The following is a 27,917-nucleotide window of genomic DNA, read 5'->3' on the forward strand; positions in this document are numbered from 1 at the left end:
GAGGGTAAACATAGGAAACACAGAACCAGGAAGGGAATAGCACATTCTGAGTAGAATTTAGCACACATGGGCATGTGTAAGGGTATTCCTGTCTTTCAGACGCTGAGGTCCCTGTGTCTCAGGAGGACCACAAGAGCACACTGGTGGACTGGTGTGATTTTAAAGGAACTTTATGGCTGCATCTCCAAATGCTCCTTGCTACCCGACCAGGAGCCCTTCACCCCTTCCACCCAGCTTGAAATCTCCACTATTTGCCTGCCTTTTGTCATATAGAATGGTAGTTTATGGGAGGAGCTTTACAAACTGAAAATGAACATTCAGGCTTTAATTGCTATCGTCATTATTTTCCAAATAATCAAATGAATTAAAATGCATTTATTATCTTGCATGCGGGGAGAGGAAACTATTCTTCCTTCCTACCCAGTAGTGTGGGCTTTGGTTTAGCAGTCTTCCTGCACCTCAGCAATTAGAACTAGAGTTGGGGAGGGTAAATTCACTTAGAGCAGGGCTGAGTCCGGGGCCCCTCTTTCCCAGGACAGTGAGACATTTGCAGCAAGGGAAAGGTTGGCAGGAATGAGAGGACCCACGCAGGAGGCTTCCAAAACATGTTTGGGAAAGAGGAGCATTCCCCAAGTTCTCGCATAGTTCAAAATTCTCATAATTCAAAACAAATTTTTCTAGCAGTAATTAAAACAAAGTAAAGTGAATGTGTCCTTAGAGTGTAATAGTCTGTAAATATTGTTGTGCTGTTTTTTTTATTTCCTTAGCATTTTCTCTAATGTTTTGCAGAGAGCTCTTTCTCAAATGTACTCACATTGTGGCAATTATTTTAATTCCCTCATCTCCTTCTAACTTCTGTTCCAGGGTTATTGAGTTTCATACATGTTCTTTAGCGTTAATACTGGCAATTCCAGTAAAAGGTGGTTGGATGGCATTGTTCGGGGGTATAAAATAATTTCATATTAAGATAATAATAAAGGTTTAAAATGACAGCAAATTACAGTGGTCACCAAAGTCATGCAAATAGCTTCCAATTGCCCAAACAACAACACGGTTACCCTAAACTAACAAAACATGGCAGAGACTTCTTTTTACCTACTAAAGTGGAGGAGCCATAGACAGAGAACATAATTTACTTGCATCAACAACTGCAAAATCAAGACTTTTGATGAACTTTTTAAAATTAGGGAAATTAACCGTATTCCACATTTTGAGAATAAGATGGGACTATTAATGTTTTTGTTAACAAACCATTTAAAATTGGTATGATTCAGATTTAACATGTGCCGTATGGTATAACCCTCACTAACTGCACAATTCTGTTTTTGAACATTGGAAATATGTCCAGAACAGAGAAGTGAGGGTCCAAGGTACCCATTTACTCTAACATAGATTCTTCATTTTCTGTGGGAGAAGAAACAGGTTGTTTTTAAATTACAGTAGTTACCCATGTTATTGCAAAAGATTAAAACAATTTCTGGGGGAGCCACTGTTTACAACTTAGTAAGGAGCCTTCTTGGCTTTTCTCAGTGCGCAGATACATTTAAATATTTTATTATGTAGTTTCTTTGGAAAAAGTGTGACTGGTTCTAGATCAGTGGCCGTCAACCTGGTCCCTACCGCCCACTAGTGGGCGTTCCAGCTTTCATGGTGGGCAGTAGTGGAGCAACCAAAGTATAAATAATAAGATAGATTTAACTATAGTAAGTTGTTTTATAAAGGTTTATTCTGCCAAACTTAGCAAAAATCCAACATAAAGTACTTGGTAAGTAATTATTATTATATGCTTTAACTTGCTGTAACTCTGCTTTATAAATTTTAAAAAGTAAAATTACTTCCTTACTTTATAAATCACCATTACTGTGGAACCGGTGGGCGATTAGAAAATTTTACTACTAACAGAGATACAAAAGTGGGCGGTAGGTATAAAAAGGTTGACTACCCCTCCTCTATAGTATCAGAGTATTGGAGCAAGCAGGTTGTCATTTTCCAATATCACAACTGCTTCCTAATCACAGTGTACTTGTTTTGATTTAGATACGCATCTGGGCCCGGAAAGATGACATTGCAAATGGAAATGCAGACTTTGCTTTGAACATCACAGGCCCCATCTTCTCTTTTCTGGAAGATTTATTTAATATTAGTTACCCGCTTCCAAAAACAGGTGAGTCATCATCCCTTTTGGTGCAGTTGATTTCCGATTATGGGGGCTCTAAGTTGAGGTTAAGTGCATCCAGACGAGCCTTCAAGGACCCATTGTCACCATTTAGCTGCTGTTTGGGAGTTGGTTCCATCTCCTCCCGAGCACACAGAGGCCGGTCTATTCTTTCTGTGTGGGGCTGTGTGCCCAGTGGGCATTTGGAGAGCTCTCAGGCTTCCAGTCCCTCCTGGAAACTCACTAGCAGCCTCACATCCTCCAGAGCTGCCTTCTGTCTTGCATGCTGTCCTTTTCTCTCATAATGCAAGTGTGCAATTCAGTGTTCTTTCAGCAGGTCTGCATGAGTTACTCCAGTTCCCTTTAGTAAGGTTTTGTTGGTTTTTAAAAAAAATACTCTTTTTAAAAAAATTTTTCCCATTGATTTGAAGAGGGTGGGCCAGGGAAGACAGAGATAGAGAGAGAGAGATGCGCATCAACCCATTGTTCCATTTAGTTGTGCACTCATTGATTGCTTCTCGTACGTGCTCTGACCCTGGATAGAATACACAACCTTGGCGTGACGGAATGATGCTCTACCACTGAACAACCCAGCCATAGCCTTAAAAAATATATTCTTTAGATGCAAGTCATTGGATTAGAATTTCAGGGTCCCATCTGTGAATTTTACTTATGTAAAATTGGAATCATGCGTGAATATAATATCCTTGAGGAAATATGTAAACATTTTATCTCTTGTAGATCTATACCGTATGTCCTTAAAATTATATGAGCCACTCAACTGAGAAAGTTGTTCAATGTTTTTTTTTCTCTTTCAGGTGAGGGTTTCAGTAAATGTGTTTCGTTTCTCTGACATGGATTGGTGGGTGGGATAGGAGTGGGGGGAGGAAAAGGAAGGTTAGAAGAATGGGAAACCTAGGCTAGGTCGACTAAATTTGTCCCAAGGTAATAGAGCATTCTCTGTGGAGGCTACGTAATGACCCAGGTGCACACTTTACTACATACTGTCAACTTCAACCAGGTGTAAAGTCAACTTAAATTGTTGAACATAGCACAGCGCAGAACAGACACTAGGCAGGTGTAGCATGGATTATAAGAATGATATTTCTTCTATTAGCAAAATAAGTTAAAACACTTTTATTGTTCTTCTAGTTATAAAAGTAATAAGTGATCACACTGTAGAACATTTGGAAAAATAGGGGAAAACACAAAAAAGAGAAGAAAAATCTACTGTAATGCTCCCGCACAGAGCTACCCACGGCTGACTCGTGCAGTGTAGCCCAGAGCCTGTCTTAGTCTGGGTCTCTGTCTTTCTCTGTATTTGCTTGTTTTTTGTTTTGTTTTTTGTTTTTTTTTTTGACAGAGACAGAGAGAGAATCAGAGAGAGGAACAGCTAGGGACAGACGGACAGGAAGGGAGAGAGATGGGAAGCATCAATTCTTCAATTGTGGCTCTTGTTGCAACTCCTTAGTTGTTCATTGATTGCTTTCTCATATGTGCTTTGACCAGGGGGCTCCAGCAGAGCCAATGACCCTTTGCTCAAGCCAGCGACCTCGTGGTTTCAAACCTGGGTCCGCCGCGTCCCAGTCCAATGCTCTATCCACTGCGCCACTGCCTGGTCAGGCGTTTCTTTGTTTTTGATAAAGATGGCGATATAGAGTTGACATTGTTCTTTGAATGTTTTGGGTTTTTTAAATATATATAGCAACATGATCTAGATAACAAAATATTCCTTTTTATTGTCATTTTTAATACATAGAATACCTACATATCAATTTGATAAAATACTTTATTTACTCCTCCATGGTTGAGCATTTGGACTGCTTCTACCACTTTTAGTAGGCTACTTTCAAAACACTAAAGAACACCCTTGTAAAGAAATGTTTATGAATACCTGTGCCGTTTGTCTTAGTATATATTCCAAAAGTTGAATAATTTAGTCAAATGGTGGGAATATTTCTAAGGGTGATGAAGTATTTTATCAGATTGCTCCGGAAGGACAGCACCAGTTCACACCTTCACTAGTTGGCCAGGTGTCAGTTCTTTTATAGCTAATTATTAATATTAATGTTAACCACTGCTAATTATTCAGCTTCTCATACATTTGAAAGATTAAGTTATATCATTGTTTTAATTTTTGTTTTTGATAACTAAAGAAGTAGAATATTTTTAAAAAATTATTTATAAAAAATGTTTATTGTATTGATTTTAGAGAAAGAGGAACATTTTAGAACGTTTTAAATAAGATTTTGGTTGTTTGAATTCTTTAGTGAATTGTTCATATGTTTTTGATTTGTCACAGTTCTTTACTGAAAAATATTGTCTAGTTGTGATATATGCAGCAAATACTTTTCTCACTTTCTGGTTTGCCTTTCAAATTTGTTTATGGTGTCGTTTAGTAAACTAAAATATTTAATTTTAAATAGACTTTATTTTTTAGAGCGTTCTCCTATACCTCTTTTTCCTCCCACCCACTCTGCCCCCAGTTCCTTCTATTAACAGCTTGCATTAGTGGGATAATTTATTATAAATAATGAACTAATATTGATACTTTCTTATTAACTAGAGTCCATAGTTTACAGTAGGGTTCACTCTGTGTTGTACAGTTCTATGAGTTTTGACAAATGTATAATACTTATATACACTATTATACTATTATACAAAATAGTTTCACTACCATAAATATCCATTGTGTTCCACCTATTCATTCTGCCCCCTCCCCAAAGTTCCTGAAAACCACTGATCCTATTACTGTCTCTATAGCTTTGCCTTTTCTGTAATGATGTATAGTTGGAATTATACCATGTGTAGCTTTTTTAGACTAGCTTCATTCACCTAGTAATATACATTTAAGGTTTCTCTATGCCCTTTCATACCATGATAGATCATTTCTTTTTATCACTGAATAATATACCATTGTATGGATGTCCCACAGTTTGTTTATCCATTCACAAATTGAAGGACATCTTGATTCCTTCTCAGTTTTGGCAATTACAAATAAAGAGGCAATACTCATTTGCGTGCAAATTTTTGCATGGACATAAATTTTCAACTCGTTTGGGTAGCACCTAGGAGTTCAGTTGCTAGACTGTCTGGTCAGCCTGTTAAGCTTTATCAGAAACCACCAAACTTTTTGCAGAGTAGTTGTGCCCTTTTGCATATCCACCAGCAATGAATGAGGATTCCTGTTGTTTCAAATCTTCTCTAGCATTTAGTGTTGTGTTTTGGATTTTTGCCATCCTAATAGGTGTGTAGTTGTATCTCATTGTTATTCTTGTTTCATTATTATTTTAATTGGCAATTTCCTAATGACATGTTATGTTGAACATCTTTTCATATGCTTATTTTTTATTTGTATATATCTTGAGTGGAGTGTCTGTTTTGATCTTTTGCCAAATTTATAAAGTTGTTCATTTGCTTATTGTTGACTTTTAAGAGATCTTTGTATATTTTAGAAACAAGTCCTTTGTCAAAAGTTTTTGATTTTTATATAGTCAAAACAATTTATTTCCTGGCTTCTGCCTTTAGTATTTGTCTTTAAAGTCTTCTCTCAGAGTATTCATACTCACTTGCATTTTCTTTGAGTAATTGTATGATTTAACTTTGAGATATTTATAACTGGAAATCTCAATTTTTTGTGGGGGAAGAGATGATTCTTTTTTTCCCCTTCATTTAAATCCACTTAGATATAATTGCCTTGCCTACTTTTGACAACCGTGCAATGGAAAATTGGGGACTATTGATATTCGATGAGTCATTATTGTTGCTACAACCAGATGATCAACTAACAGAAAAAAAGACGTTGATTTCCCAAATTGTCTCCCACGAGATCGGACATCAGGCATGTGGTAAAATGTTTTTTTCTTATTTCACACGATGTTCTCCAGCTGCTCTACCAAAAACAAAAACAATTAAAAAAACCTGCAGTATACCAAAATTTAAAAATTTATTTGAAAAAATGAGACAATGAGAAAAACAAGGAAGGCTCTGTGTGATCGGATCCTGGGTGGATTTGAACAACTGGTGATGGGTCATAGTGATGAGACCTTACAGTCCATTGGAGAGTCAGGTATTTTCATCCAAAGATTAACTTTGCTCCACAAAGTTCTCTTCAGGAAAAATAAGCCAAGCATAGTTATGATTATATATCTTCATGCCATCTCAAAATAAGGTACATTGTAAAAGGTCACTGAAAGATATCCACATTTCATCAGTAGATTGTTATAAACTATATTTTTTTGGAGAGAAGTTAAAGGGATATAGGCAATATGTTAGTGTCAGTAAGATGAATGGTCGTTAATCCTTCAGCTGCATCCCCAAAGGTGACGTAAGCAAAGACTCATTTCATCAGAATTATATGACTTTCATGTTGTGATTTGGGAAATTTAGTTATTTGATTTTATGGGAATTCTTACATGTGCCTTTTGACCTTGACTCCATTAATACAAGTCTCTCAAGAGATCATCTAAACTATGAAATTATCTTGTTATATGAATCCATAAGAAATTTTGAGAAAGAGTGATTTACTGGAATTGAATAGCAAACACCCTGTTACACAGTTAACTCATACTTTCACAAGTTTTGATCAGCCATCCAAAGTGTCATTTTTTATTATATCCTAAGTGATGCATTGTTTTGGAATACAGCCTGCTAACTATTAGTACATCACAGCTGTTATAAGAATTTGGTTAAATACCAAGGTGTGGATTTGTTGGTTTTGGAAATTATTGTGTTTTTCTTTCCTGATTCTATTCATCATCTGTTTGACACTTTCTTTCTGTTAAGCTTGAATAAAAAATAATTATAGCTGGACCATTTTGTAGAACGTGATTACTTGAGTGATTTGTACATGGCACAGATCAAATCATATTTTTAAAACATAACTGCTTACAGCAAAATCCTAATGTAGACTATTTAGAGTATAAGATGCTATAATTAGCTATTAGTGAACATTCAGAACTTGTGCTTTAATTAACTTATGCGCAAAGTGGACAGTTTAAGAAATGCTTCTCTAGCTTTCATTATTTTTGAACATTACAGTTTTAAAACAAAAATGCTTCCAATCATTGGATGTGAAATAATTATTTCAGAGAAATACAACACTGATATCTCTTCATGTTAAAACAACATGCTTTTTGTAGTCCTGTTTTATTGATAGCAAATAAAGTTTAATTGGCTTTTGACCCTATATTTATGTAACATGAAATGACAATAAATGTTACCTAAGTTAAATTTAAGAAAGCTCTTTTTTCTTCCATCTTCAAAAGTGGTTTGGAAACTTGGTTACCATGAGTTGGTGGAACAACATTTGGCTCAATGAAGGTTTTGCATCTTATTTTGAGTTTGGAGTAATTAGCTACTTCAATCCTAAACTCCCGAGAGTAAGTATGTCTATTAAATATATTTATAATTTTTTTCTCCTACTTATAAAAGTAATGCATAGTCATTGTAGAAAATGTGTAAAATACAGAAAAATACAAGGAATAGTACATTATCTGCAATACCAGAGATGATCAGTGTTATCTTTTTAATGTATTTTCTTTTTCCAGCCTTTACTTATTATAAATATTTGTAAAAGTGAGAATTACACAGAGATGTATAATGCTTTTTCTATTTCATGTTATATTAAAAGCATTAACACAAATTATTAATTATTTTTTAAAAGAAAGTTTTTAAGGGTTGCCTAGTATTTTATTATATTACCTTATAATGTATATGTATATAATCTTTTCCTATTGTTAAATTTCAGGTTTTCAGTTATTCCTATTGAGCATAGCCTAAATTTTAAAGCAGTTGTAATCAGTGGTCTATGACTTTAATAATAAGTAATATTCTATGTTATAAATGTTATATATAATATTACATATAATATAGCTGATATTATATATCATATTAGATGATATTTACATATTATATCTGATATTATTTTGCTGTTTTGAGTAAGTGGTAATATGAAAAAATAAACTTATGGTTATGCAAGTCTGATGATTTCAACTATGAGGTATATTTCTGATAATTTTTTTAGAGTAGTTAGTGCTTTCAGAATGTCATGATAAAGCCAAATTGATTTTATTTGATTTAGTTGTTTAAATGTTTATATTTAATATCTTTTGACACAGACCTCACTTTTTTATATGAAGCCAGAGGTCCTTTCTTCCCTTCTGTTCCTGCCTCCCGTCATCTTTGATGCTCAGGGTCACACTTCCTGCTGCTCTTTGCCAGCTGCTCCCTCACCTCCCCCTCACCTCCCCCCTCACCTCCCCTTCATCTCTCCCCTCATCTTCCCCCCTCACCCCTTCATCTCTCCCCTCATCTTCCCCCCTCACCTCCCCTCACCTCCCCCTCACCTCCCCCCTCACCTCCCCTTCATCTCTCCCCTCACCTCCCCCTCACCTCCCCTTCATCTCTCCCCTCACCTCCCCCCTCACCTCCCCTTCATCTCTCCCCTCATCTTCCCCCCTCACCTCCCCTTCATCTCTCCCCTCACCTCCCCCCTCACCTCCCCTTCATCTCTCCCCTCATCTTCCCCCCTCACCTCCCCTTCATCTCTCCCCTCATCTTCCCCCCTCACCTCCCCCCTCACCTCCCCTTCATCTCTCCCCTCACCTCCCCCTCACCTCCCCCCTCACCTCCCCTTCATCTCTCCCCTCATCTTCCCCCCTCACCCCTTCATCTCTCCCCTCATCTTCCCCCCTCACCTCCCCTCACCTCCCCCTCACCTCCCCCCTCACCTCCCCTTCATCTCTCCCCTCACCTCCCCCTCACCTCCCCTTCATCTCTCCCCTCACCTCCCCCCTCACCTCCCCTTCATCTCTCCCCTCATCTTCCCCCCTCACCTCCCCTTCATCTCTCCCCTCACCTCCCCCCTCACCTCCCCCCTCACCTCCCCTTCATCTCTCCCCTCACCTCCCCCTCACCTCCCCCCTCACCTCCCCTTCATCTCTCCCCTCACCTCCCCCTCACCTCCCCCCTCACCTCCCCTTCATCTCTCCCCTCACCTCCCCCTCACCTCCCCTTCATCTCTCCCCTCACCTCCCCCTCACCTCCCCCCTCACCTCCCCTTCATCTCTCCCCTCACCTCCCCCTCACCTCCCCTTCATCTCTCCCCTCACCTCCCCCTCACCTCCCCTTCATCTCTCCCCTCATCTTCCCCCCTCAACTCTCCTCCCCCCTCCCACTATTTCCCAGGTGGTTTCTTGGCCTCTTTTGTCCTCTCCCTACTGGTTTGAAATGTTGATCTCCACTGGTCAGATCTCCCTTACAGGCTAAATTTACTCACTTTGAAGGAGATTGTAAGATTATGTTCTATTAAATTGGTAGTAAAATTTCTCTTCTTAGACATGGACAAAAGTGTGGTGGTTACCAGGGGTGGGGGGAGGGAGGACGCAGGAGGGAGGGAGGGAGAGAGTTAGGGGAGGGGGAGGGGCACAGAGAAAACTAGATAGAGGGTGACGGAGGACAATCTGACTCTGGGCGAGGGGTATGCAACATAATTTAATGACAAGATAACCTAGACATGTTTTCTTTGAATATATGTACCCTGATTTATTAATGTCATCCCATTAACATTAATAAAAAAATTTATTAAAAAAAATTTCTCTTCTTTAATGAAAGGATAATGAGGGTAGGTAAATAATATTTGGTTTCTGTTGATTAAAGAGTTGGCAGAATAAAAAGTGGACAAATCTATCTTGGCCCCATAGAAACTTAAAAATCTTTTTGTCATCTGTTTGAGAAATCATAGTTTCTGGGAAGCACCGAGGTAGCAGCCTCTGAGTGCCCTAGTTCCACACCACCCAGCCTACTCTTTGCAGACGTACTATAAAGTGCCCACCATCCCACAGTCCAGCTGCTCTGTGGCGCCCCTGTTCTTCCTCCCCTGGATCGGACATCATTGTATCGGTCAAGTGACTTGCCAAGGTCATTTTCCTCATTCGGACAGAACTGTGGTTATAACCAGTTGTCTAGATTTAGTCCGATGATGAGTATAATAGTGACAGTAACAATAATAATACGGTATTTACCATTAACTGAGCACTTAGGAATTAAGGGCTAGGTAGTGTGAATTCTATGTACACATAGTTTTACACAATCCTCAAAAAAAATCATCTGAGTCCAGTTGTTTTTCTTTTTTTTAAATTTTATAATTGAGGAAACAAGCACAGAAGCACTAAGTAAATTGTTCAATGTTTCAGAGTCATTAAATACCAAGGATGAGATTCAATTCCGGGTTTCTCTGACTGTAAAGCCCATGCCTTTAACCACTGTACCACGCAGAGGAAGCACTGGGAGTGTTCTTGTTCTCAACGAGCTAGCATGTGTGTGTGTGTCTGTGTAATATATGACTCTGTTCATATATAAACTTTTATACATCTGGTCAATCTTGGTTTTCTTCAGAAGTTCTTTCTATGCACTCTATTCATCTGTGCTTAAAGGATAAGGAAAAAAGTTCTATTCCCATAAAACAATTAGATTCACCCTCTACTTCATTTTTCTTTTCTTTTCTTTTTTATCCGCAGTTTACATTCAATATTACATTCGTTTCAGGTGTATAGCATAGTGGTTAGATAATCGTACACTTTACAAAGTGTTCTTACCCAATATTTCCAGTATCTGCCTGGCACTATGCACAGTTATTACAATAGCATTGACTATATTCCCTATGCTGTACTTTATATCCTTGTGACTGCTTTGTAGCTACCAATTTGTACTTCTTGATCCCTTCACCTTTTTCACCCAGTTGCCCAACCTCCCTTCCCTTTGGCAACCATCAGTCTATTCTATCTATAAGACTTTCGATTTTGTTCATTTGTCTATTTTGCTATTTCACATATAAGTGAAACCACCTGGTATTTGTCTTTCTTTGACTGACTTATTTCATTTAGTGTAATACCCTCTAGGTTTATCCATGCTGTTGCAGATGGTAAGATTTCATTCTTTTTTATGGCTGAGTAATATTCTATTGTATATATGTACCACTACTTTTTTATCCACTCATCTACTGATGGGCACTTGGGCTACTTCCAGATCTTGGCTACTGTAAATAATGCTGCAGTGAATCAGGGGTGCATATCTTCTTTCAAATTAGTGTCTTGGCTTTTTTTTTTTGGATATATACCCAGAATTGGAATCACTGGGTCATAAGACAGTTCTATTTTTAATTTATTGAGAAGCCTTTATACTGTTTTCCACAGTGGCTGCACCAGTCTGCATTCTCATTAACAGTGCATAAGGGTTTCTTTTTTTACCACATCTTCACCAACACTTGTTTGTTAATTTATTGACGATGATAGCCATTCTGACAGGTGTGAGGCGATATCTCACTGTGGTTTTAATTTTCATTTCTCTGATAATTAGTGACATTGAGCATCTTTTTCTATGTCTATTGGCCATCTTTGTGTCCTCTTTGGAGAAGTGTCTATTCAGATTTTCTGCCCATTTTTAAAATTTACACCATATGTTCTTAATTGAATAGAATATACTAACATCAATCAGTATCTCTTAATGCAACTAAATGACTAAGATGTTGTTATATCTGGGAAAACTTGATGAAAACATATTAGTGGTGTTTTTGAAGCTCAGATGGTAAGATTAGCTTCTTTTTGTACCATTTATTTATTTTCTTCATTGGTTCGTAATCACTCCTTCCTGAGTTTACATTTCTCAATTGCTGTGGGGCCGAGGGAATATAGCCCTTTCTAGAAGAGCGTCAGGTTCTGGCTCTTAAGGAAATTACCACAAGCTTTGTTTTTTAAAAAGCCTTGTTTCAATGATCTTTGAGAGATCATGGGCTTTTAATCTAGTTGTTACACTGAAACTGAGTATGACAATCAGAACTCTTGAATATTAAACTAATAGAACCAATATTTAATGAATAACATCAGACTTATACAAATGTCTCCCTTAAACTTTTGCTACTCAAAGTGTGATTCTCGAACTAGCAATATCAGCTGGTAGTTTATTAAAAATATAGGCCCCAACCCAGATCAACTGAATTAGAATATGAATTTGACACAGTGTTCAGGTGCTCTTTATTGACATTAAAGATCGTCTTTATTGACATGCATTGCCCTAAGTGACAGGTTTTCTCAGAGTTTAATAACAGCTTAATCAATGATATGAATAAATCTAAAAATTATGAGCTAATCAGAGGGTTGATTGGACCATTGGCTAATGGAAGCAACACAGAATTTGCAAGTTCATCTGACAATGTCCAGGGGTGAGAGTCAACGTGGGGACCCTCCTGGGAGAGGCCTCCTGTGGATTATGAGGGGCATGAGTGAGCTGTCCCTGCAGCTTCTCCACTGCCCCGTCGTTGGCGCCTCCTTCCACACACTGCTAGCAATCCTTTGATCATCCTTCTACACTTCCTTCAGAAAGAAGTGGCCCTTGTCATGCGTTAGAGAGATTTAGTCTTTTGGAGAGTTCTGTAATTCTCATTAAAATATAACAGACTGCCTTCTCTTAGTGCATAAATTCTAAACTCTTGTATCCAGTCTGTGGATTTACTTTCAATTACTAATTATTACATCAGCATCCTTGTGGATTTATAACTATGGCATGCTTTTGGTTTATAAATGTCCATGTAAGAGAGACTGATCGATTTTAAAGGAATACTAATAAAATGATCTATAAAATTCTAGAGGATTAAAACCACCAAGAGATGCTTTTCCCCCAGGGACTTCCTGGGGGGAAACGTAGATGGCTTTCTTGGAAATCGCATTAACTTTTATAATTGTTTTTTTAAAAAAATTGAAATAAAAAGGACACTGAATGGGAAGAAAAGTGTCCCAGAGTTTTATTGTTCATGGAATCCTGACTTATTTGGCATATAGCAGCTCACAGAGCACTTTTCAGATATTGGGGGGGGTTTCCTCTTCAATGTCAGTTTTTGAAACTATTTTGGAAACATTGAATTTTGCGTTTCTGTGACACCTCAGAACTTAATGTGGCTCAATCTTTTCCTTTTAGAATGAGATATTTTTTTTTAACATTTTACATGATGTTCTCAGAGAAGATCACGCCCTGGTGTCTAGAGCTGTATCCATGAAGGTGGAGAATTTCACAGAAATGAATGAAATAAATGAGCTCTTTGACTTATTTACGTACAATAAGGTAAAATCAGTCATATGTTTCCTTTTGTTCTACACTCTTGCAGAAAGTGGCATAAAATTCATTCTAAGGATCATAGACTAATATGTTACTATCCAACTTTTTTTTTTTTTCTTCTGAAGCTAGAAACCGGGAGAGACAGTCAGAAAGACTCCCGCATGCGCCTGACCGGGATCCACCTGGCACGCCCACCAGGGGCGATGCTCTGCCCACCAGGGGGCGATGCTCTGCCCCTCCGGGGGTGTTGCTCTGCGCGACCAGAGCCACTCTAGCGCCTGGGGGCAGCGGCCAAGGAGCCATCCCCAGCGCTTGGGCCATCTTTGCTCCAATGGAGCCTCGGCTGTGGGAGGGGAAGAGAGAGACAGAGAGGAAGGAGAGGGGGGTGGAGAAGCAAATGAGTGCTTCTCCTATGTGCCCTGGCTGGGAATCGAACCTGGGTCCCCCGCACGCCAGGCCGACGCTCTACCACTGAACCAACCAGCCAGGGCCCTATCCAACTTTTGATACAAATAACCTTAAATATATTCAGTAGATAGATTTAAGAAAATGTAGTTAAATCAATTCTTATCTAGTAAATATTAATCAAGCTCATATTAGGTGCTCAATACCATCTAACATTATAAATAGACTTACACACTGACTACTTTTAAGGTAAACCTTTCTGTTTGATATAAATTTATTCTTGCCATATAAATATATCAATTTAAAACATTTTGTGTACCCTGAACTCTTTATATGTAGGGCATTAGTTCACCTTTTACCTTTTAATTACTGACAGTCTGCTATTTTATTAAAATATTTTGAAATAACTGAAACATTGAACTAAATTACACAATGCAATCAGGAGCACAGCCCATAATAATGCTTATCAAAATGGAATGTGTTAGTAGTTAGATAATGAATTTTGTTCAAGTCATGGACAGCATCTTACGTTATAGGGAGCGTCGATGGCCCGGATGCTTTCTAGTTTCCTGAATGAGAATTTATTTATCAGCGCACTTAAGGTGAGTTTACAAAATTGTCACGTGGAAAGTATTAAACATAAATTGCTTTGGGAGGTGATTTATTTTAACCTTAACTTTCTATTTTTACAGTCATATTTGGAAACATTTTCTTACTCAAATGCTGAGCAAGATGATCTATGGAAGCATTTTCAAATGGTATTGTCCTACTTCCTGATACATTTCTGGTTTGTATGATAGAGTTTAACAAGATGGGGAGCCATGCATGTTTTGCCTTGTTTGTGAAACTCCCTTTGATTGAGACCATTTCTTTAGTCTTTATCACTATGTTCCCAGTGCCCAGAATACAGCCTGTACATATTAGATCTAAAAATATGTGTTCAGTGAATGAATGAATGAATGAGCTAAGGAACCATTCAGATAAAGAGTTGAACAGAGTTTTGAATTTGCCCCACAATATCACCCACTGGAAATTACTATATTGAATAGCTATGTAGTTGTTTTTTTGGGTTTTTTTTAGGAGATTGCTACCTCAAAAGATTTTGATGATGAAAAAAAAAAGATTTTGATGATACATATCTGCTTTTCTGATAATTTTTTGCAACAGGCCATAGATAACCAGAGTAAAATTGTTTTACCAGCAACAATAAAAAGCATAATGGACAGTTGGACACACCAGAGTGGCTTTCCAGTTATCACCTTAAATGTATCTACTGGCATCATGAAACAAGAGCCATTTTTTCTTGGAAAGGTTCAAAATCAGACTCTTCTAACCCACAAGTAGGTAGATTTGTTCCCTGTCTTTGCCTTCCTTGGGGTTGAGTTCTGGTCAAATGGAGATCATGCTAATGGCAAGGAAGCAGAACCCTGTGGCTACATACCGTTTTGCCGAGTGACTCTGGGTTGGTGACTTAAGACTCCATGGGGGATGTTACTGGGGTGCTAGGATGAGGCAGAGCCCCCTGATTTCCCGAGCCACGCCAGAGACCTTCATTTAAGGGAGGCCTGCGTCTCTCTCTCTCTCTCTCTCTCTCTCTCTCACACACACACACACACCGGTGACCAATACTTTGGGTGTTATGTATTCCCTTTTGCCCTTCAGACAGAAATATTGAATTACTAAGGATTCAGAGTGACAGGCAATGCCATAGAGCCATGGATGACCTCTTGCTAATTAAGAGAAAAGGAGATCCTGTTGCAAGGTCATCTTCTCTTTACTAGAAACAGTGCTGAATGGTAACTCTGTGCATGTCACACCTGCATATATATATATATATTTGTATTATTTCTAATATTTGTAATATTAGAATTATGGCCTTTAGATAGTATTATACCTGGGTTCAAATATTGATGTCACCAAAATTCAAATCTTAAGCAAATCTTATTTAAAAATCTCCAAATTTCAGTTGCCTTATCTATAAAGTAAATGTAATAACATGTATCCCAGGAGATTGTTGTAAAAATGAAATGAAATAATATTTATAAAATGGCTTAGCATTCATCAATTTCTCCTTCCCTTCTATATCTTAACTTATTAGATGATTTTCAGCTGGGTTTTTTTGTAAAGTTTTGATCCTCACATCTCATTTTAGCATCACTACAAATGAGTAATTAATTTTCAAATACTACCACCAAAATTTTCAGGTCATCCTACTGTTTCTTTAAAACTGCAGGGGAGAGGAACAAGAGATCAAAATGTCTCTTCTCACTGTGATATTCTGTGTCTTTTGAGAAGCGATATGCCTTAGCTATCAGGTAAACACAGACCCCCAGTTTATTGTGTTTGAGAACCCAGACTTAAGAGCATTTGAACAATATTGGAAAGTTTGCCCAAATTCCAAGTAGTGTGTTCCTTCCGATGACTAACACCCTCCCTGTGGTCAGCTGCTTTGTCCAGGTCATGGTCACCAATGTGGGAAGAATATCGGCATTCAGTAAATATGAATAACCTGGCTGATTCATGCTGAAAGTTTTTCAGATGGGGAGAAAGCTTGACACAGAAAATCATTTTTGAAATGTTTGTCAAACTTTTTCTTCTTAAATTGCCCTTTACCTCTCTTGGCAAGGATGAATTTGGGTCTGTCAGCAGTGTTTGAACAACCTCGGAAAAGACCAAGTGGTTATAATTTATTATAAACAGGCCTTTAAAGTTTCAGATATAAGATAGTCTTAGTAGCTACCTTAACTAATAAGAAGAAGTAGATCTATAATGTACAACAAGAGAGTAAACAAATAGCTAAAGAAAAACCAGCTTATAGAAATCCAGTGGTGGGATTCAGCTGGTTTGCACCGGTTCAGCAGAACTGATACCTAATTTTTTGTTGAGTTTTGCGAACACATTGTTGAAATGGCATTTGTAATCACAATTCTCTCTAAAGTGGGCACCTGGGTAGCCACCCAATGTGGAAATCACAAATTCACATTCCTTACTCTTTTTAAATATTCATCTGTGCAACAGTGTATTTTAAGTGCCCGTAATATTCATTTCGTCCACAGATGAAAAAATTTGCAAATGAAGACTCCAATCAAAAAGCAGTATGGGGCCCTAGCCAGCTGGCTCAGTAGTAGAGTGTCTGCCCAGCATGTGGATATCCTGGGTTTGATTTCCAGACAGGGTACACAGGAGAAGCACCCATCTGCTTCTCTACCCGCCCCCCCTCTCTTTCTCCCCCTCCTGTAGCCATGGCTCAATTGAAGTGAGTTGGCCCCAGGCACTAAGGATGGCTCCATGGCCTCCTCTTCAGGTGCTAAGTAGAGCTCAGTTGCTGAGCAATGGAGCAACGCCCCAGATAGGCAGAGCATCACGCCCTAATGGGCTAGCCGGGTGGATCCCATGCGGGAGTCTGTCTCTGCCTCCCCTCTTACTGAATAAAAGAGAGAGAGAGAGAGAGAGAGAGAGAGAGAGAGAGAGAGAAGAAGCAATATGGAAATATCTTAAATAACTGATTTTTTGTCAGGTACTATTTAATACTTTTGCATTAATATTTTAAAACTCATAACATAATCTAGTTTTGTGTGCTTCTTTTATCCTTATTTAAGTATTAAATGCATGAAATAATAATATACCTTTTGGTATATAATTTTTTTATTCTTAAAATGGGCATTAGGGTAGAGAACCGGTTGTTAAATTATTTGAATCCCACCACTGGAATAATCATAAGAGTAAAGTCCTCCATATCCAGAGGGAAGGACCAAAGATTTTGAGTTCTGTTATTTTATCATCTCATTTAATATTGGCTCAGTGCTTGCATTCTTATCTGTGAAAATTAATGGAATTAAAATTTTTTTTCCCAATAAGTGACACATGGATTGTACCTATTCTTTGGATGAAAAATGGAACTACACAATCTTTAGTCTGGCTAGATAAAAGTAGCAGTAAGTAACAAATTTTTAAAATATCTTCACAAATAAAAATTAAAATATCTTCACATATATTCATAAATGTATATTATATAAAAGCAGACAATGAAAGTTGAAATATTTAGCTTTTGAAAAGCTATCTTGTTTAAAACTAAAATATTATATCATTCTTGTTGAACAGAGATTTTTAAAAGTTTCAAATCAAAAGCTATTAATCTAAAAGTATATAATTATATGGTAAGATCAATATATATTTTTTAGAATTACTTTAATTTTTGTTTCATGCGGTTTGTTGAGAATTAAGAGGTTATGGTATACACATAATATTGAAATGTTTTCCAAGTATACCATTTCAAAAATTTCACATATTTTTTTTGTAGAATTATTTCCTGAAATGCAAGTTTCAGATTCCGATCATGACTGGGTAATTTTAAATTTGAATATGACTGGATATTATCGAGTTAACTATGATAAATTAGGTTGGAAGAAATTAAATCAACAGCTTGAAAAAGATCCTAAGGTAAGATTATTTTTTATATTTTTTTATTAAATATTGTTATTGTTGTACTCTGTAGCCTTTAAGAGTTGAACTTTCACAAATCTGTCTGGTGGGAAGAGATACCCCTCCTCACTACTTTTCTTAGAGAGAGGAGATTTTGGTTGACTGTATTGTGTTTTTGAACATTAATCTCGCTTTTCCACTATTTTATCTTTCTAGGTAAAAATAAGAATACATTTTCTTATTAACCATTCATTTTGTGATCTTAGGCAGGTTACTTAAATGTCCTGCTTTCATTTCTTCACTTTAAAGTGGAAATGATATTATATCTTTCTTATTTATCATGAGGATTAGAGATGATATAGGTAAATGTATACTGAAAATTTCTAAGCCCATAATAGGTGTGCAGTATATGCTAGAAATAATTAATTTTCTAAAAATTATATTCTCACTCTCCTTCAGAGGAGAGAATTTAATCCACGAAATATCAATAATAATCCAATATCACTTTAAATTGTGAAATAACTGTAAGTCATTATGCAATATGTAAATATTAAAAGATTGCCTAGCTGTAATCAGTAAGGTTTTAACTGGTTGAATCAATCCAAATCTCCATTGGTGGAGATAGATGCTGGCTTAGAATTCTATAGAGCTGGCTCAGCTGTGAATCCTTGGGCAAGTTCACTGAGACTCTGTAAAACTAGAGTGTTGAACTAAAAAGAATTGTCTTAGGTTTCTCTATCTTTGAAAGTTCTCTGAGGCATACAAGCAGCAGCCTTTCTACTGGAAGAGACAGTAAAGAGCACTGGTCCAGACATTCAGTTTGGGTTAGGTAGATTTGTGTTTATATTTTTGTTAATCGTTTACCAAGTGTGTGACCTCAGGCCTCTTATTTGGCTAGTCATGCCTCAGTTTCCTTATCCGTATGATAATGGGCATAACAGAGCAACCGTAACGGGTTGTTGTAAAGTTTAAGTGAAGTGATGCAGGTGTTGTGATTAACAGAAGCCTCACGCAATCAGGTATTCAGAACATGTTCAGTCATTTTTAAAAACTATTATCACACTTTTGTGGCCCTGGCTGGTTGGCTCAGCAGTAGAGCATCGGCCTGGCGTGCGGGAGACCCGGGTTCGATTCCCGGCCAGGGCACATAGGAGAAGCGCCCATTTGCTTCTCCACCCATCCCCTCCTTCCTCTCTGTCTCTCTCTTCCCCTTCCGCAGCCAAGGCTCCATTGGAGCAAAGATGGCCCAGGCGCTGGGGATGGCTCCTTGGCCTCTGCCCCAGGCGTTAGAGTGGCTCTGGTCGCAGCAGAGAGACGCCCCAGAGGGGCAGAGCATCGCCCCTGGTGGGCGTGCCGGGTGGATCCCGGTCGGGCGCATGCGGGAGTCTGTCTGACTGTCTCTCCCCGTTTCCAGCTTCAGAAAAATACAAAAAAAAAAAAAAAAAAAAAAACCACAAAAAAAACCCCCACTATTATCACACTTTTGAATGAAACTAGAAAAATCATTTATGATATTTTGTTTTGAAATATTTTTCAGAGTAGCTGAATTCTGGTTAATTTCTAAGAGCACTCTTGGCTATGGAAAGCACTAGGTCATGTCATTATAGCAAAGTTTTCTTGAAACCACTGTAGATTAACTTGTTTACGCACCAAGGTTAATTATTCCTACAACATAATTGGTGAGCAAATAAAAAATATTTCAATTATTAATATTAATCTAGAAAATGCTTTATTACTGCCAGAAAAGAAATGAGACTACTACCAAGGAAAAAATTAGGCTTGACTTGCACACACGTTCAAAGGGATGTAATGACGATAAATTTTCTAGGAGCAAATATATGGAAATGCTGGGAGATGTTGAAGGAATACTGTGGGAGGCTTTGGGCATCCTTAGACACTAACACAGTCAGTGGCCCAGCAGCCAGGGAGTGCTAACAGAAGCCTAAGGAGTTAGGTTGGCAGTTGACCCCTGCCTGTCTGTGATTCAAAGGGCTCTGTTGGTGGTATTGTGTCAAAGTAGTAAAAATTTTGAGAAAAGAGATACTATTTTAGAGAGTACCTCAGCATTACTAAAATAGTGCTAAATAATATTTATCTAATGCCTCCTATGCCAAAAAATTCCCCTGACAATAATTTGGACATTGTAACACAATTTAATGTATACTTTCTGTTTTGGAGAGGCCTTTTAAACTTGGCTTTCTGTTTTATTTTTTAACATGCTGTTGTCAGGGAGTATTTTGGCAAAACTTTCTGCCTTATTTAAGCCTTATGATTCATGTCCAGAAGGATCATTTATCAAAAACAGATGTATAATAAATAAATTATGGGGACTACCCTTAGTGATGATCATTACTCTGCCCATGAGACAATTCACGTCAAAGTGGTTTGTAAGCAGCAATGATCTTTAAGTGTTGTTATTCCCTTGAAAATTATTATTTATTTTTTATTAAAATAAAGTTCTCATCTTTTTCTGCACATTTGGGGATCTGATTTGCAGGCTATCCCTGTTATTCACAGACTGCAGTTGATTGATGATGCATTTTCCTTATCTAAGTAAGTATGTTTTCTTCTCTCAGAGAGTGTACCTTGAGAACCTTATAAATATAATAACCTCATCACTATGAAGTTGGTTCTTTAGCATATGCAGGTCCTGACTTATCAAGATTAGGATCAAGTTCTGTGGTTATAGTGGAATTTTATTACATAAAACTTCCCGGAATATGCAACAACATGGATAAAACTTGAGGCATTATGCTAAGTGAAATAAGATAGTCACAAAAAGATAAATACTGTATGAGGTACTTAGAATAGTTATATTCATAAAGACAGAAAGTAGAATGGTGGCTCCCAGGGGATGGGGGGGAAGGGGAGGTATCATTTAATGGGTACAGAGTTTCAGTTTTACAAATGAAAAGAGTTAAGGAGATGGATGGTGGTGTGGTTGCACAATATGATGAATGTATTTAATACCACTGAACTGGACGCTTAAAAATGGTTACAACAGTAAATTTTGTTATGTGTATTTTTCCACAATAGAAAAAGGGGGGAGGAGGGAAGACAATTTAAAAGGTCCTATCAGGAAAGAGCAATAACATCGATTACAATTAGAAAGCCATAGTAAACAATGCTTTTTACAACAGTTTGAGAGGAAGAATATGTTCTTTCTCAAGTCAAAACTTGGCAGTAATTATATCAAAGTTCTATACATTTTCAATTAGGTTAACTTTGCTGCAATAAGATTTAAACTGATTATGGAGAATTTTTTAGAAGGTCTTAAAAGAACAGCAAAGATGATTCAGTGTTTTAAAAGAAACCGTTTAAAGGAAACGTTTGAAAAGAATGCAGTAGTGAAGATATAAATAGAAAAAAGATAATAGTGTTTAAATATTTATAAAATTATTACAAAAAAATATAAGAAACATTATTTTTGAAGTATCAACCAGGAATAAAAACTTAGGTAAAAACTACAAGTGTTTCAGGCTTGCCTCTTTAAACTCTAGTAAATGCTAAAATGGATAAATTTAGGAAGATTATAGATATGTTCATATATTTTCTGTGGTATTGAGGGTTAGGGAAATAAAGTAGCTAACATATCTAAAAAATAAGAGTTGCTGGAAATATGATTTCAAAATATGATTTATGTTACCCAAGGTGGTGACTGTAGGTTTAATTTTAATGAGCTATGGACTATGTTTTAACATATTACAAAAATTAGTGATTTTATTTATATCATATTTATTCAATATAAACTGCTGGTAAGTATTTAATCAGGTGAACTAATATATGTTTAGAATGAAAATTTTCAGGCAACAAACTTAAGGAGTATGCATAGTAAATTATCTAGTGTGTCCCTCTTTCTTTGGCTTGTCATATTTCTTGAATAAAAGTCTGCTCATTTCATCCTTCATTTCTTTACCACTTTTCCCCTCTGTGACCTGCAGCACACGTCCTTGCTCACTACTTTTTTGAAACTCCTCTCTAAGATTACCGTGACTTTGATACTATTGACCACATCCTCCCGGAAACTTCTTGTTTGGCTTCCTAAGACTCTGGCTAGTATGCAAACCTGGTTCTCGTGTATCTGACTTTTCTTCTTTCTGCTGCGGTAAGCATCCTCAAGACCAGTGATGGTTGTGTTATTTTCTTCTATCTTTCCTTTGGATAACTTCTGCATTTTTTAAAAATTTCAGTGATTATTTTAGTGTGTACATGTACAGTGCCTTGAAGATATAAGGTACTCAATAAATGTTGGTGGAAGATATGTCTATAACTTCTACATCTACATCTCTACTTGTCTCTTCCTGTGTTTTGTTTATCCTGTGGTCATTGAAATTCAGCACCTGGGACACTGGACTTTGTTTTTAAATTGCTCATGCTATTATTGTTCTCTCTCTGTCAAAGGTGCTGTTGTTCTTTCTATCACCCAAACTTGAAACATCAGAGATATCCTGAACTCCTCTACATTTCCCAAAATAGTCACCATGTCTTATCTGTTTGTTCTTGGGATAGTCTTTTGAATCCTCACCTTACTTACTACCTTCACTGCTTCCATACTAAGTCAAGCTTTCAAAGTCTTCTGCTTGGCCGACTGCATTAGCTCCTAGCCCTCAGTTCTATTGAATTCCATTCTGTCTTCTTCAGCACAATTGCAAGAAAATGTTTAGGCACCAGTGTCACCATGTTTCCCAGTTATCAAAACACCTCCCACCACATGTAAACTTTTCATTGGAAATCTGTGGCTTTCTGCAGTTTTGATACACCTTTGTAATTAAGCCTCATCTCTCAACTATACACTAAAGAAATCCTCTGCTTCAGTTAGCTTGGTCTGCCCATCATATTAATTCCCACTTATCTTCTTTGTCCTAAGCTGCCTTCCTCTTTTTTACCACCCATTTCAATCCTACCCATCCTTCATTGTTCTGCTCAAATGCTCCCTCCAGGAGGCCTTTGCTAATTCTTTCATCACATGCCTATGTTTTCCTTCTTTGCTACTTTAATATGTTCATTGCCTTTTTTAGGACATTTGTCAACAGCTACTTATGCATAAACCTCAGCTCCTCCTGGAGGTAGTAACCTCCTCAATGGTAGGCAAGAGTATGTCCTATATTCTAGTTTGTGCTGGCAAAACATTAGATGATAACTTTTAATTAATACTTGTTAAAGGGAAATTATACTCTCATAAGAATGCATAGTAAATGCACAAGAATTCTTTTGCCCCATAATCAGGCCAATATTTGGCCGGGATTATCTGTAGCTTCCAGTAATTTGGGGACTTAAACATGTCAAATTGAAATGGAGGACCTGTCAGCTTTGCTTGCTTTCCATCTTATCAGTGAGAGGGGACCTTTCCCTGCTAGCCTCTTGATTTACCTTACCTTGTTGAAGTCAGGCAGTGAAGCATGGAACAAATATAGTAAGTGTGCAAGTGAAGGTTTTCATTTAGCAAGTGAAGGTTTTTTAGTGTGTGTTTTTAAACCAAACAGAAACAATTATATTGAGATTGAAACAGCACTTGATTTAACCAAGTACCTTGCTGAAGAAGATGAAATCATAGTATGGCATGCAGTCTTGGTGAACTTGCTACCCAGGAATTTTGTTTCTGATGTGAACAACTATGATATATACCCATTATTAAAGGTAATTTCATTCTTTGTTATGTGGTTTTAAAAAATTCGTTCTTCCTCTTTCTGTATTCTAAAGAGCATCTGTGAAACAGGCCTTTCCAAAAGTTATAGTCTGTTATATTAGTTCCATATATATATTCATTTTTTTAAGGAATGACTGATTGTTCTTAAAAGAAAATACTTTAGTCATAAACCTAGTCTAGGAGATGAGTACGATAGAACTTTAGAAAGGTACTTAATTCTTATTGAAGTGGCAATGTGTCCTAGGAAACCAGAAGTAAATAGAAATAGTATGCCTTTTTCTCTTACAGAAAAGAATAGTATATATTAGCAACTATTTCCCCAGAAGATCAGAAGATTGTTAAGAAAACAGAATTACTTTTAACAATCATATATGCAAATTGAAATACTCTGATATATAGGGACAGCATTTAAAACCAGAGAGGTATGTCTAGAAAAGTACAAATTTTTTTATCAACTTTTTTTTTTATCCACTGAGCAAACTGGCCAGGAACTTTTTTTTTTTTAGATTTTATTTATTCATTTTAGAGAGAGGAGACAGAGACAGAGAGAGAGAAAGGGGGAAGAGCAGAAAGGATTAACTCCCATATGTGCCTTGACTAGGCAAGCCCAGGGTTTTGAACCGGCAACCTCAGCATTCCAGGTCAATTTTTACCCATTGTGCTACCACAGGTCAGGCAAAAAAGTGCAAATTTTAAAGCTGCTTTTGATGTTGTGAAGAGAAGGAAATTAGAATTAATGAATGAAGAAATAACATGTCATCATTAGTGAAATAATATAAAAGGAGAAAAGTTCTATCTTTAAGTTTCAACAGTGATCTTAAGAAAAATAGCTCAGATAAAATCAAAGCAAAAGTTAGGGAGCAGCCCTTTGGAGGGTTAAGGGCCACAAACCAACCAGAAAGTAAGTTAAGTGGTGATGATTTCAAGTGAGCTGCTGGGGCGGTTGGAGGGCGAGATCACAAGCATGTCTGGGTTCCAGACTTTCTTTTCTCTACTGTCCGAAGTGCTGGTGGGAACCTACTTGAACGTAGGGATGGTGACGAATAGAAGGTGTTTAAGTGTCTGTGGGATCAAACTGGCTCATTGATAGTATCTGATGACTGCTTTGGGGTACAGAAGCAGCAACTACTATTTGTTTTTAAAGAACTTCCATGAATAACATCTAGTTTATTCTCAGGGGTATACTGTAACTGTATAATTTTCTATAATCTTATTATTTGCCAGAGGATAGCTCAATTGAAGAAACTTGATTTTAGACTTAGGGCTTAAATTTGTCTAAGGCATAAATCAGTTCTCTTTACTTTCTTAGAAGTATATATATTAAACATAGAAGTTCCAAGGTAAAAGTTTAATAGTTCTAAATTTTTACATTTTTTCTCATTTTTGAAGGCAATCAGAAATGGCTGGGGTGATATTAAATGATAATAATAGCTAATATTTATTGATTTATGTGCCAGGTAGTGTGCTTACATGCATTACATTATTTAGTCTTCACCAAATTGTAATTTGGTATTAATGTAAACCCCATATTTTGTTTGAGAAAACTACCTAGGGAGATTACAAAATAAACCAATTACACATTACTAACAAATAGAGATCATTTCTGAAGAAATATCTGTCACTATTAATGTCTTGTGATAAAGAGAAACACAGTGCAAATTCAATGCTGGGAGCCAGAACTAACAGAGTGTTTTCTTTATTGTTTATAGAAGTATCTACTAAAGAGATTGAACTCAATATGGAATATTTATTCAACTATAATTCGTGAAAATGTGGCAGCATTACAAGATGACTATTTAGCTCTGTAAGTATTTTTTGAACTGATAATTGCATGAAATGATTCATACTAATAAATAGGCTTCCAGATTTACATAATAAGATCATTTTTTTTCTGGCTTTTTTTTTCTGAAGTGAGAAGCAGGGAGGCAGAGAGACAGACTCCCACATGCACCCGACCAGAATCTACCCAGCAAGCCCACCAGATGCAATTTTCTGCCCATCTGGGGTGTTGCTCCATTGCAACCGGAGCCATTTTAGCACCTGAGGTGGAGGCCATGAAGCCATCCTCAGCGCCTGGGCCAACTTTGCTCCAGTGGAGCCTTGGTTGCAGGAGGGGAAGAGAGAGACAGAGAGGAAGGAGAGGGGGAGGGGTGGAGAAGCAGATGGGCACTTTTCCTGTGTGCCCTGGCTGGGAATCTAACCCTGGACTTCCACACGCCGGGCTGAGGCTCTACCGCTGAGCCAACTGGCCAGGGCCTACATAATAAGGTCTTAATACCTATGATTTTAGAACATTAGCTTTGTGATTGGTGAGCTACTTGTATCCTAATAGAAAATAATATTTTGGGATCTTAATTTACCTGCAAAGCACATATGCGTGTATGCAGGGATTTATAGCTCAATAATCTCAAATCTTAGGCTACTGGTTAAAATTGTAAGTATGTCTTACAGTTGGAGAAGGGTTGTGCTAAGTAAAGTCAGCCTATATCAATAACCCGAGGTTTGTGTGTGTGCGCTGGGCTTCTAGATTTAGAAAGGGAGTTTGTAATCAACAGCGGTACAGGGATTCTATATATATACAGCACTAGTCAAATCCAGCTGAAATGAATTAGACCAAGGAAAAAATACACAGTATGCAGAATGTGATTATTATCTCTCATGAGTATCCTTCTGAAAATGGAGAAGGACATAGGGTTGAATGGACAAGATTGAATGGAAGACAGGGAGGACTAGCTGGGATAGTAAGTGTGTAGGCATCTGTGAATAAACAGGAAGGATAAGTGTGCCCAGTCAGGCAGCACACCTGTTAACTAGTCATATCCTTGGATGAGTTCATTGAACTGAAGTGACCTGCTCTCTGCAGCATCCCAAGACCAGTATGTTTGGAGTGCCCTTGCTGCAGCCAGCTTGGGCTGGGTGGGGAGAGGGAGTATATGTGTAAGTGAATGCTTGGAGCTGTCTCTCAGAGAGCCTCCACCCTGGACACTACACTTACACTTATCAGAAGGCCAGGTCAAGCTGGGCTGAAACCTCAGTTCAAGTGGGTGGAGCAATAGAGATTTGGCTCTTGCCTCTTCTGGAAACTTACGGCCAGTTTGAATTCCTTTACCACCAACCCCTAACTAAGGGACTGTAAGGAGGCACACCTCAAGGCATTGCTTCTCTGGATATTATTGATTGTTCTTCATTGTCTGCTTAGGAACTTATTTTTGTTTTGAACCATAATGTGTACCCCTGTTCAACTGTGTGTGTGTGTGTGTGTGTGTGTGTGTGTGTGTGTGTGTGTATAATATAACTTGAATTCTTTTTCTGGCCATAACTATAATAGCCAGGAGGAATTGATGAAGAAACAGAAACTTAAGCAAGGGAAAGCACATTATCCAAGGAGAGAAATAAACCACCCTCTTTACTTTCCATGTATAAAGAACTTTATTTTTAAGAATATTAGATCAAATACTCTAAAGACATTTTTTTTTTATCCACAAGGCAATTATTGTAAAATGGAGGAAAAATAAATTGATAACAGATGTGGAGTGTGTACACCGTACGTGATTGAGGGAGATGAAGGGTGGCAGTAATTTATTTCTAGCTTTTTTAAAAATATCAGTCCTAGGAGCTTATTTGGTGCCCGAGAGCCTCTCGGCAAACATTGCTCTGAAATTTAAATACAAAAACATTTTTTTAAAAGCAAACCTGATGTTATTGGAAGGATGTTTTAAAATATCCATCCTTTTATAAAATATTGTCTTGGAGGCAAAAAAAAATAGTGTAGTAATGCAAAATAAAGTGGTTTTCTTTGACTTTTCCTTCAAGAATATCACTGGGAAAACTTTTTGGAACTGCATGTTTGTTGGGCCTTGAAGACTGTCTTCAGCTGTCAAGAGAACTTTTCAAAAACTGGATGCACTACCCAGAGAATGAGTAAGAGTAATACTGTAATTATCCTTGTTTTTGTTCTGTTTCAACACCAACAGTTTCTCTGCCTTCTCACTCTGGGAGTGACTTTTGTTTTCCTTTGGCTGATCTCTTTCTCCTGTTTTTTTTCAAGTATCCTTTTTATTTAACCAATGGTCTAGTGCAAGTCTATGTATAACAGTCGATTAGAATGTATACAGTGATTGTCACCCAGGACTCACCACTGCCAGGGTCTTCCCTATAGGCACATGTGCTTATTTGGAG

At 37.5% G+C, this 27,917-nt stretch overlaps 1 protein-coding gene across 1 annotated transcript in view; it reads left to right on the top strand.

Moving 5' to 3' along the window:
• LVRN (laeverin) overlaps window positions 1–27,917 on the top strand; it is a 59,334-nt gene that overhangs the window by 18,941 nt on the left and 12,476 nt on the right. The window contains exons 4-16 of the mRNA XM_066274116.1: window positions 2,038–2,164; window positions 5,842–5,996; window positions 7,423–7,536; window positions 13,127–13,270; window positions 14,206–14,271; window positions 14,362–14,427; window positions 14,837–15,009; window positions 17,528–17,604; window positions 17,970–18,109; window positions 20,589–20,644; window positions 23,575–23,728; window positions 25,448–25,542; window positions 27,552–27,659. Coding sequence (XP_066130213.1) covers window positions 2,038–2,164; window positions 5,842–5,996; window positions 7,423–7,536; window positions 13,127–13,270; window positions 14,206–14,271; window positions 14,362–14,427; window positions 14,837–15,009; window positions 17,528–17,604; window positions 17,970–18,109; window positions 20,589–20,644; window positions 23,575–23,728; window positions 25,448–25,542; window positions 27,552–27,659 — 1,475 coding nt within the window. The remainder of the gene's footprint in view (window positions 1–2,037; window positions 2,165–5,841; window positions 5,997–7,422; window positions 7,537–13,126; window positions 13,271–14,205; window positions 14,272–14,361; window positions 14,428–14,836; window positions 15,010–17,527; window positions 17,605–17,969; window positions 18,110–20,588; window positions 20,645–23,574; window positions 23,729–25,447; window positions 25,543–27,551; window positions 27,660–27,917) is intronic.

Source organism: Saccopteryx bilineata, chromosome 4, assembly GCF_036850765.1.
Source record: "Saccopteryx bilineata isolate mSacBil1 chromosome 4, mSacBil1_pri_phased_curated, whole genome shotgun sequence".
NCBI lineage: Eukaryota > Metazoa > Chordata > Mammalia > Chiroptera > Emballonuridae > Saccopteryx > Saccopteryx bilineata.